A 12319-nucleotide genomic window follows, 5' to 3' on the forward strand; every position below is an offset into this window, starting at 1 on the left:
CACACGTTTATTGAGGGACTCCAAACTAAATCAGTCATCTGTTTGTTTTCGCTTTGGAATAAAATCAGGATTTTATAGAGAGCTGCAAACACACTGGTGATGGGCAGGGCAAGACTTCATAGCAGCGATTACTTCAGCTTTTACTGACGTCAGTCTGATCATGTACCAACTAGAACCACTGAGCAAATGACGATCAGAGTGTCTGAGATCAAATACACAGCAGCAGAATGTTTAGAGGTTAGTATAGAAAGCATGATGGTAGAAAATATATATATCAAGTAGGATTTACAACTACTTTTATTAGCTGTTCGTCATCACACTAAGAACCTTAAATCTTTAACATTTGTTTTAAAAAACACTAACAAATATCAAGCTTTTGTATTTGTCCACCATTGCATTCAATAAACAGTAAAATATCCTCAATCGTATTGCTCACGTCCATATAAAGTGGAGAGAAACACGTTTTTTCTCCTAACCCTTCTCTAGTGTAGAGATGATATAATGAGACTATGTTTCTTTTAGTATGTTAACATAACACTTGCTCGTGTTAATCCATTTGATTTGAACAAGGTTAAAAAGTTAAATGCTACACAACACAAGAGACTTTTAAACCCTCATGCAGGGCACAAATGTCAAAAACCAAAATGACATGGGGTTGTAAAAAATACATTTGACACAGAGCTGTAATAACAGCATTATATATACTAGTATAACACCACTACTACTGCTACTAATAATAATAATAACAATTATAACAACAACAATAATAATGTTATTGTTATTATTATGGTTATTATTATTATTATTATTATTATTATTATCTTAAAATGTAATTGAATTGGCAATGAAACTAACGATTTTCATGCCATTTGAACTGAACTGGTTAAATGGACAGGAGAAAAGTTTTCATGTTTTGGAGTAGCATAGCTAAAATTGTAATTCCCTCCAAGCCCAGGCAGACGCTAGTGGCTTTCTTTGACCGGTTTATTTGAAGCGTCTCCTCTTCCTCCTCCAAAGTCACCGTGAAAACTCAACGACATAAATAAAATAATCGACATACGACGTTAGCAAACATAAATAATAACATGCACAGCATGTAAGTAGAATTTGCAGTACAAAAGTAAAACAAACATAAAAAGATAAATACCTCGTTGGCTTCATGCTATCTGAAAGAAATTAAAAGTCCATCAAAACTTCCATCTCGGTGGTAAGCGTCCATGCTTGCTGCTGTAAACGTCTATGAAGCTATTGTGAGTCACGCGAGAGCAGCTCAGCGTTACTTTCGGCACGACTTCACAATAAAACATTGTATCTTCAAAATAAAATACAGAATTGCAATGTCGCAATGTAGTAACAAATGAAACTTAAAATAGAATCAAAACATATTTTGCCAGTTCTTCCTTAATTTTCTTAAGAAAATACACTGTAAAACTGCAACCTTTACAAAAATATTTGAAGTCTTATCACTATTAAAACAAAGTAACTGCACTTATTTCACAGCAAAATGATAACAGATGGTCAAAGTGGGCATAACAGGGACAAAATGTCGGCATGTTTGTCGGACATCATTTTAGTCTGATCACTTTTGTGGTAGTTAGTTATTTTGGTAGAGTTAACGTTGAAAGTATAGGACAAAGGTGGCGACCAGGTCACGTTGTCTCCATCCAGACTGTTAAATTTCATTTCTTTAGGGGGCACAAAACCTTGGTATCTAAATGCCTTAACACATTTTATCACATTGTTGTTGGGGGTAAAAAAATCCGTTTGTAGTTTGTATCATGCTAGCAACTTCCATAGAAAACAAAACAAAACCAACCAAACAAACAAAGAACAATAACAACAAAAAAAAAGGATTTTGATAATGACACACTAAATTCTGTTTAACCTCCATACTGATGCTAATATATCCGTTTCTCTTTGAGGTATAGAGTACACTTATTTCTGTTGTTAGCAAAGAAACACTACCCTCTGGTGGTTGGATAATATAACTACACCTTTCCCACAGTGGGCAAGACCTTTTTTCAGTCTTTATTTAGATATTGTAACAATGCATTGCAGCATAACAGTAACTTTAACAATCAATAAAAGTAAGGTGCATGTATCAGACATGAAGGTGATTAAGTACAACATTTAAAAAAGGAAACTTAGGCAAAATAAATAAATAAATAAATAAATAAAAGCCAACAGAACAACAGTCAATAGTTAAAGGCTTAGAGGCCGTTAGAATCCCTAATCTTTAAATAAATCTATAAACAGGTTCAAAATATGATGATTTCTTATTATTGATTATTTTAATGGCCTCAGTGTTGAATGCTATGACCTTTTGGTGATTTTCCTGGAATTTATATGTATGGAGATTGAATGCACTGAGTAATATTAAAAGTTTAACTGTTTTGTGTGTGTGTGTGTTTGTTTGTTTTGGTCTTCATACTATAAAAATATCATTAGGTGTTACATTTAATGAGCATTTCATATTACTCATCAAAAAATTTCAATAGACTTCCAAAATGATTTGATTACTGGACATTCATAGAATAAGTACATTTTATTGCCCCTGTCTCCTTGCAGACATCAAGAAACTAATCTCAACAAATCTTGAAATTTGAAAATTAGTGGGATGTCTATATTGTATTGCATTGCATTTTTTTTTTATCTTGTTTTGAAGTAACTTTTTATATGCCTATTAGAACATCTGTAGTTTCTAATATCCATCACATTGACAGAGAGTAGGGGAGACCAGGGGCAATTGTAACATACTCAATTCCTCCAATAAGAAACAAGTTAGAGTGATGAAACTAACTCTGCACATGCTCAGAAGGATTCTCTCTCTGCTCACTGAAAAACAGTGGGAATACTTCCACAGCACAGAAGCTGTACACAAAAAAATGATTCTGAGGTATGAAAGTTACTTTTTGGTTTGACAAATGTTTCTCTTCTGCTGTTTACAGTTTAGATGATAGTAAAGTCAAACTCTGTTTAATTTGATCCCTGGCCTTTTGGTAAAGTAGTAGTAGTAGTGCTAGTAGCTAGTATGAGAGACTTTGTTATGGCTGCTTGGCTGGGGGCAACTGTAACACTGTTACAAATGTTTTGCAATTGCCTTAGCCCAGTACAAGCCAAACTGCCAGATGTAAGCAAATGCTGACTTATTTTTTCTTTTTAAGGATTGATATATTTCACAAATTTTAAAAGAAAAAAAAAAACATTATAATTAATCTTGTTTGTTTAGCAATGTTAATGTGTCTATTTTGCAGTTTAATTAAAGTTTGGCTACAGAGAGTTCTTGACTGATGAATCTGAAATTATTTTAATAGATCCAAATAATAAAAGTGTATTGAGAAGAAAAAATTCTTACTGTGACCTATTAGTGCAATAAGCTTTGGTGTCTCCATAAATACATAAAATAAATACAAATAAATACATCTTTTACTTTGACTTACAGCCTACTTGACTTGGGGGAAAATAAGAAACATTATTGAAAAAAAAAAAAAACATGGTAAATATATGTGATACTGTAGCGGCAATGGGAATACTTTAGAGTTAAGCAGATTCTGAAATATAGAGGGTAAATATAAGGTTTCTGGTCAATGTTACAAATTGCCCCAAAACACTGTAACACCCTGACTACTTGACTGAACTGAACAAAACAGTCATGCCTTTATGAGTTAAAATACAACAATAGCTTTTATTAACTAGTCCAAAAAGTCCCAGTCCCTTAGTTTCCTAGTATGTAATGTCTGTAATTTGGTTATTTACCTCTGCCAAGGAGGTTATATGATCAGGTGGGTTTGTTCGTTTGTTCATTTGTTAGCAACATACCGTATTTTCCGGACTACAAGTCGCACTTTTTTCATAGTTTGGCTGGTCCTGCGACTTACAGTCAGGTGTGACTTATATATCAAAATATATATAATTTATCATGTTTTTAAATGTCAGTTCATACTGACCGACATGAACCAAGGAAAAAACATTACCATCTACAGCCGCGAGGGGGCGCTCTAGGCTTGTGACAACTATATGCTGCCCCTGCGATACCAACGATGAAGAATTCAATGGATTCAGTGATGTGGAATGAGATTAGGAGCTTGGTAAACTTGCTTACCGGTAACTTGCTTGTTGGACTCGCTGGCTTATTATGTTAATTTAGCCTATTCAGCCTCCCAGGTGTATCCTTATGCTGCTGTATAGCTGAATAACTGTTAATGTGTTACATTAATATACCGGACACCTATTCAGCCTGTTGTTCTGTGTGCTATTGTGTGGTTGAATAACTTGCCTTTCCAGATTAAGTGTCTGTTCTTGGTCTTGGATTTTGTGAAATAAATTTATAAATAAATGCGACTTATAGTCCAGTGCGACTTATGTATGTTTTTTTTCCTCTTCATGACACATTTTTTGACTGATGCGACTTCTACTCCAGAGCGACTTATAGTCCAGAAAATACGGTAACTCAAAAAGTTATAAGCGGATTTTCATGAAATTGTCAGGAAATGTCAGAAATGGCATAAGGAAAAATTGATTAGATTTTGGGAGTGATCCAGATCACTGTCTGGATTCAGGATTTTTTTTTAAGGATTCTGTACTATTGGGAGATAGGGCTAATGGCGGAGGTCTGCACTGTTACCACTTTACACCAGGAGATGGCAAACATGAGTAACTTCAATCCCAGCAGCAGTTTTTGGGTGTGTTTCTATTCAAAGTTTTGGAGTTTATAGAGTTTGACAGATGCATGCTTGGTTGAGGAGACAAGTTGGAGCGTAACAGAGAGAAAGACAGCGAATTGTAGCGAGAATACTCACAGTGCTGGGAGGAATAGAGGAATATTCACCCTCTGCCATGACTTCCAGTTGTCCAGTGAGACCATGGGTGAGACTGTGCATCTGTTGGCACCAGCAGGCAATGCTTCCACCATGACAGTCAACCCATAGTGAAACCAATGCTTTGCCTCACCGTGTTCCCACCCCAACAGAGAGGGAACAATTGGTAAATGCCATGGTGGGGGGCACATGAGGATGGATCCAGGAATTCTTTAAAGGAGTCTTCACTATTGGGAGATAGGGCTCATGGTGGAGGTCTGCGCTCCCCGAGTACTTTTCTAGTTCAAGAATGTTACAGCCAGATTTTGTTCATGGATAAAGTCGCATTTGAAAACAAAACAAAAAAAAAAAAAAATCTAGAACTGTAAATACAATGTACCAGCAAATTTTTGGCACTCCCTTTCTGATACAGCGTCTTAGATAAACAGTCTGTGAGCGTGGCCATCAGATGTATGGTCTGCAGCCACAACCCTCTTGTACATTTACATCTCTACAATATGAGTTTACTTAATATTATGAGTGCTTCATAAAGTATTTGAAAACATACTATTAACATGATATCAAACTTTCAATTGTCTCTTTAAAAACATGATAATTATGACTCTGCCATTAACCCCCTAATTGGAGGACAATTAACTTTATTGTATTAGTTACTATTTACCTTTTTGTCAAACTATGTTCACACATATACTTTTTTTTAACATTATATTGAAATTATTTTAAATAATCATGGCTGCTTCGGAAAGTGTAAACTTTTTAAAGCTTTCGATTGTTTAATTTTCAAAAATTCTAATTCCCATCCCACTGTTCTCAGCTTTAGTAAGTCTTTAATGTAGCTACATTAAGGGGTTGTTGTACTTGAAACATCCCTGTGCATCTCCACTTAAAAGCTCTGCTGGGTCTTTGCCTGCCGCTGGACCAACGCTAACAGCTACCTGGAAAAGATTTCCACTATCAGAGAAAACAGGCCCTTCCTTATGTCCAACACCAGGTTTTTCCTTTCGCTGTCATCTGTGGCAATATTTTCTCCTCCATACTGATCAGCTGATTCTGCCAGTCTGAAGGCGAGGGCTGCTCAGCACAATAAGCTGTCTGCATAGGAGGCTGAGGCCCCCTAGGGGCATAAATTGGAACCGCCCTCAACCAGGCTAAAATAAAAAATATAGTAAAAATACTTCCAGATGTTTTGCATACAATGCATATTCATTATAAACAAATAAATGACAAAATGCTATCACGTGTCTCTGTATGTCACACTATGTGACAGTCAGCTGAACAGAGAAGCTGAGAAAATAAACATTTACCGGCCTATACAGTGTCGCCCGCAAGGTGTTTAAAAAAACACATTTTTGCAAGCACTTGTCGGCGTGCACGCATACGCACGAGGAGTGGAGCACGCGCCTCTGCGGCGCTTCATCTAATCCTTTATCGAAATGCTTCGAGTCTAAAATAAAACCGGTTTATAAGGAGACTTTTACAGGAGCGGGAGAAGTGAATTATTTAAGTAAAATAGGTGAAATCAGGGCAGGGGATCAAATGAAGTTTCTCTTTTTTCTCTCTCAAAGACACAGAGTGCGCTTTGTTCCTGTTACAATGTTACAATGTCATTTAGCAGACGCTTTTATCAAAGCGATGACTCTTTTCCTCCTTCCCTTCCTCCCAGAGGAGATAATCCTAATCTAATATAGAATCTGTGAAGGTAAAGTAGTGTTCTGTGGGATTTAATATTATTTATGTCTGCGTTGTGCTTCAACGGCGAACTCCGTCCTGCCGAGAGTTCACTTTACAACGATCTTATAAAAAGTTAAAGAATACTTTAGCGCATAAAATGACCAACAAGCACTGATTAGTTTCATCTATATTTCACATTAAGGATGTGAGTTAAAATGTTTTTAAAAACCCTCAGTGGTTTTGAATCAAAACCACAACTGCCGCAGTGGTGCTGAGAGTGGAAAAATGCACATATTCTGGAGGAATTTATTATCAATGTGAGCTAATCCCACAGCACCGTCTTCATGATGTTAATCAAAGCAACACCGTAACTTTTTTAATATCCCAGGATACAGTATTACCGTATTACTACCCATTTCTACTGAGCTGTCACAAAAACTGACTGAAGTGGTCAAAAGTGTGGTTTCATTTGTCCAAAAAATGGCGCACTCTGGGGGATGTCTGTAAAACAGTGACGTTTAATGCATGGCATGCATCTTTTTGTCCAATAACTGTTAATTTTGCATAAGTTCAATTTGTTTTGATACCTCCGGAGATCCAGGATCCAGAGACTAGTTTTATATTTGTTTTAAGGTTTTGTCTTTTAAAGAAAATGAGCAGTAATATCGTATTCTAATTCAAGTTCACAGATTAAAGATCCAGACAGCAGTTTGTTTTAACTGGGACATGTCCAACCAAAAAGATATTTGTTTCGTTATTTGAGCATGTTCTCCTCCCGAACACTTGATGTTTAACATTTTTAGCAATCCAAAAAGAAAATTCACTACTCTGCAGACAGCAACAATGGGACTAAACCAAACTTTTCTAAAAGTTATTTTAACACCCACAAACATGACAGGCAAAGTTATAGCATGCTATTAAAACGGCTACTGTTTTACCTTCAGAAGTGCTCCATCCTGGTCTTTTTTGCAGCAAAATCCTCAACCGTGTCCTTAAAATCCACAGCTCGCAGAATATCTGGCTCAATTGACCTTAGGGTGAGATGGCTGACTCTGACTTGCTGCATACTGTAGATCAGGGGTGTCAAACTCAATCACAGAAGGATTCAGGTCTAACAGGGTCAACATTTTACCATAACTGTCAACCTCATTCTCACCAGCAATAAAATATGAAAAAAAAAAAAAAAAAACCCAGCACCGATGATAAATCATATGGAAATTCAACAAAGTTAAAATGACAGGTTAAAAGGCTCAAATCTGAGATAAAAATTCCAAGTTATTAGTTCAAAAGATCAGAACACGATATTAAAAATGTGGGAAAAAACTGTTTTAAAGAGCAAATATACGGGGAGAAAGTTGAAATCACAAGTTTGAAAGGTGAAAATATGAGATCAATTTTGAAATCATATGTTTAAGAGTCAAAATATGACTTAAAATTTTAAATTGTGAGTCTGATAGTTCAAAATGTGGGACTTAAAAGCCAAAAATTAGGAGATGAAAATGTCAAAATATGAGCTAGAATTCAAGATGATGACCTAAAAAGTTAAAAAATATGACATAATTTCAAAATTGGGAGTGTAAAGGGTCAAAATATGATATGAAAAGCAAAAAATAAGTCATTTAAAAGGTCAAAATATGAGAAAAAAATGTTTTTGAAAGTCAAAATATGGGATTAAAAAGCCAAAGTCAGAAGTTGAAAATGTCAAAATATGACAAAAATTTGAAATTGGAAATCTAAAAGATAATAATGTGAAATAAAGTCCAAATTCTGAGTTGAAAAAGTCAAAGCATGAAATGAAAAGTCAAAATCATAACTTTGAGTCCTAAGTTTGTGATGCAAAATTGAAAATATGAAATAAAAACTCAAATTAATTTTTTTCCCCAAGTTCTTGACTTTTTATGAAGTCTTTCTTACCCTTTACTTTTTCAGAATTTTATGGCTGAACAATAATAATAATTAATAATAATAATCAAGTTGAAGTTTACATTATCATACTGAAAAACAATCTGCAGACCTCAAACTGGTGGGCCAGTTATAATACAAACATGATATGGTCTTGCAGGCCAGGTATATTCGTTCCACTGGCCGGATTTCTTGAGGTTGACACCTATGCTGTAGATGATCGCAGCTTGCTTTTCACAAATGAAAGTTTAGAGAAAGATCTCCCACCACTTGGTGATAAGCGCACATGCTGGTCTATTCTGTTCCCCCAGCAACCGGGATCAGTGCTGTAGAGATCTGTATGTCTCCTCCTGGACACAGTCAGTACACCAGGGATGTCAGACTCAATCACTGCAGGGGCTGAGTCCTGAATTTGAGTCTAACCTGAGGGCCTAACTGGGTCAAAATTTCCCATAAACTGTCAACCACATCTTCACTGCTGAAGAATTATAGGGGAAAAATGTAGAACTGATGATAAATGATTTTGAGATTTAAAAAGTCAAAAGTTCAAATCATGATTTTTAACAGTTACATTCAAATTTATGAGTTTCAAAGGTCAAAATATGTGATAAAATTCACAATTATGAGTTTTAAATGTCAAAATATGGTATAAATTCAAAATCAAGAGTTTAAAATGTCAAAATGTGAAACAAAACACAAAAATATGAGTTTAAAAGGTCAAAAGATGGGTTAAAAAATAATAATTTGAAATGAAAAGATCAGTATTTGGGATTAAATGTTATAATTAGGAGTTGAAAAGGTCAAGATATGAGAAAAAAAAATTCTAGGCCTTTAGTCAACCAAAGGAAAACTTGGTCAACCAAAATCGCATCCAGGCACCAACCAATCGATTAGGCATTCAGGTTAAAATGAATGAATGAATAATACACATAAACACATAAATAAATGAAATTAAAAATTACCTCATTGGGGACCAGTTTAATCCATACAGTTTCCTCACTGAAGCTGTGTTAGTCTAAATGATCCTAAAATGAACATAACAAGCCTTTTGAAGCATTAATACATTTTTTTTAGGTTCATCACGTTGTACTTAAAAAAAAATATAATTATTTGAGAGACGATAAGCATGCACCTGCCCAGTGTGGTAAGATCCAGAGCAGAACCCTCAGGCTCCCACGCCTATAATACTAAATCAGAGAAAAACAGAAGCACCATCGCCGTCATCAAAATGGGTCAACAATAATTAAATATTATTCAAAGGGAGGTTTTTTTTTTTAAGATGATCCCAGTAGAAGAAGTTACTGATACTGAGGCTCTTTCAGATGATTTTTCCCCTTCTTCATTTCAAGCTATGACTATTAATCATGGCTTAAACACAGAATATACTGATGTATCCAGACCATTATTCACTTAATTACCCGTTCAATAAAATGAAATTATATTTAAAACGTCACAAAGGTATTTCTGTCATCCCTTCTAGAGAAGAAAGATGGAGTGTCCTGGTTCAATACAGGTTGTGATGCATCATCATGCCTCCCTGTCTGATTTCAGCTCTGAGCAGAGAACCTCCAGCAGAGGGCGCTACAGCTCTGTGAAGGTCAGCCTTGGTCAGAGTCTTTGTCCATGCTGCTAATAGCGGTCCTCATGCAGGATCAGAGCAGAGAGGAGCACAGTAGATGGCGCTAGAGCACCAACAGGGTTTGGATAAAGTTACACTCCAGGGAAGAAGAATATGCCAGTCTTCAGACTCCAACACGTCCTCAAAGACCCTTTATAATGACGAGATCTAAGACGGTCAAATCACTTCGTTTAATTCATTTGAATAGCAGACATGTCTGGAAGAGGAAAGGGAGGCAAAGGACTCGGTAAAGGAGGCGCCAAGCGTCACCGTAAAGTTCTCCGTGATAACATCCAGGGAATCACCAAGCCCGCTATCCGCCGTCTAGCTCGCCGTGGTGGAGTCAAGCGTATCTCCGGACTCATCTACGAGGAGACCCGCGGAGTGTTGAAGGTTTTCCTGGAGAATGTCATCCGTGATGCCGTCACCTACACCGAGCACGCCAAGAGGAAGACTGTCACCGCCATGGATGTGGTCTACGCTCTCAAGAGACAGGGACGCACTCTCTACGGATTCGGAGGTTAAATTTTGTCCTTGACTACAGTACAACCCAACGGCTCTTTTAAGAGCCACCCACTTCAACCTGAGGGCTATTTCTGTCATTTGCTGGTTGTTCCAACACTTCTCTGTAAGCAGGCAATAATACGGTCTGTATAGAGGAAAGGAAAGAATACAGATCACTTTACATATTGTTCCTAACATGTACCAGCTCACACTCAACTGTTGTAACCAACTCTGTTCTGAATCGTGTGGGCTAACATTCTGACCTAGCCTATTGTATTACAAGTCAAGTGCCTAGAGAGAAAACTGGCCGAACCATCATCGGAGATCAGACAGGACAACAATCAGATCAACGCAGAGGAGCTCTTCATTCTTCTCTGGTTCTCAAATCACTCGTGTTTTTTAATACAGCAAACGGTCAGCACACGACTTCCCAGCTCCCATTTCACACAGAGGCGAACGATTCAAGAAAGGAGACGAAAGCTCCAGTGCTCAAGCAACCATCACCTGAAAACCTGAATTGGGCGAGACCAATTTTTTAATGCCATACTGATACTTTTCCATGGAATTTTATCCGTACTGACACCCATACTTCTCAAGAAAGAATTAAACATTCAACTTGCAAACTTTCCAAAGGCACACACTTCAGGAAAATAACAAGGCGAATGTATATCATTCACAAATGATAGGGACAAACTTCATTTAAAATCAAATATTTGTGCAAGCAGGTAATAAAATAAAAGAAATCAAATATTATCATAGCACAAACATGTTTATAACATTGAAATATCAAGATAAAAATGCCACATTTCATTGTTGTTTCATTCAGATAGGACTATATTATCCACCTATAGCCACTGCTTTCAAACAAAATGTAAGAAATACAAGTCTTTAATGATTTTCATTGAAATATTTATCTTTTCGTGTTTCTACAGCTCGGTCTTTCTATTTTTTATGGCTTTGGCATGTGGTCTCATCATATTTTATAGAGCGGTCCCAGCGTGAGCAAGCTCATCGTGAAAAGTGTGTCCGCATCCAAGGAGCGGAGCGGTGTGTCCCTGGCTGCCCTCAAGACGGCTCTGTCTGCCGGAGGTAAGGATGTGGACAAGAACAAGGCCCGAGTCAAGAGCGCCGTCAAGAGCTTGGTGGCTAACGGGAGCCTGACCCAGGTTAAGGGCGGATGAGCAAGAAGGCCGCGGAAAAGAAGAAACCGGCAAAGAAAGCCGCTCCCCAAGACAAGAAGCCCGCAGCGGCCAAGAAGCGAGCAGCCAAGAACAAGTTTCCCAAGAAGAAAGCCGCCAAGAAAGCAGCCAAGAACCCGAAGAAGGCAGCGCCCAAAAAGGCCCCCAAAGCCAAGAAAGCCCCCGCAGGGAAGGCTGCTGAGTCAAGAAGGCAGCAGCCAGTGAGACCCGAAACTAAAGCAGCTCTGTAGACAAGCACATAAAAGCTCTTTAAAGAGCCACTCGCTCCCTGCATCTCTGAGCACATTTCCTCCTCCCTCCATTTCCTCCTTCTGTGGTGAAATGTCCTGATAGGGAAGCATGGCTACAGGTCATCTTAGACATTGTTTACAATCAGCTGGGCGCAGAGGCGCTGTCCATCACTCTGTGGTGCTGAAAAAACATTTTGATACACCAAAATTAAGAGCTTTAATTAAGACAGTCACCAAAGCTTGAGCCAAAGGCGACGAAGAGGAGGGCTCAAATACCACACACACACACACACACACACACACATATACACACACACACACATAAAAAAAAAAGGGCAGCACATGCAGAGAAACGTTGAGAAAAACGTGATCATTTAG

General features: G+C 37.4%; 2 protein-coding genes and 1 pseudogene across 2 annotated transcripts in view; 2 read left to right on the forward strand and 1 right to left on the reverse strand.

Moving 5' to 3' along the window:
* Nucleotides 1–12319, reverse strand: part of LOC121514831 — a 72640-nt gene that overhangs the window by 48352 nt on the left and 11969 nt on the right. The gene's annotated exons all lie outside the window — the stretch shown is intronic.
* LOC121514873 (histone H4) lies at nt 10219–10533 on the forward strand. Its single transcript, XM_041795256.1, has one exon. The coding sequence runs from the start codon at nt 10222–10224 to the stop codon at nt 10531–10533; it is 312 nt and encodes a 103-aa protein (XP_041651190.1). The 5' UTR covers nt 10219–10221.
* Nucleotides 10709–11941, forward strand: LOC121515555 (annotated as a pseudogene).

Source organism: Cheilinus undulatus, linkage group 9 (assembly GCF_018320785.1).
Source record: "Cheilinus undulatus linkage group 9, ASM1832078v1, whole genome shotgun sequence".
NCBI lineage: Eukaryota > Metazoa > Chordata > Actinopteri > Labriformes > Labridae > Cheilinus > Cheilinus undulatus.

What these genes read in the sequence shown, in the direction of transcription:
- LOC121514873 (XM_041795256.1), top strand. Translation starts at nt 10,222, where the DNA reads ATGTCTGGAAGAGGAAAGGGAGGCAAAGGACTCGGTAAAGGAGGCGCC.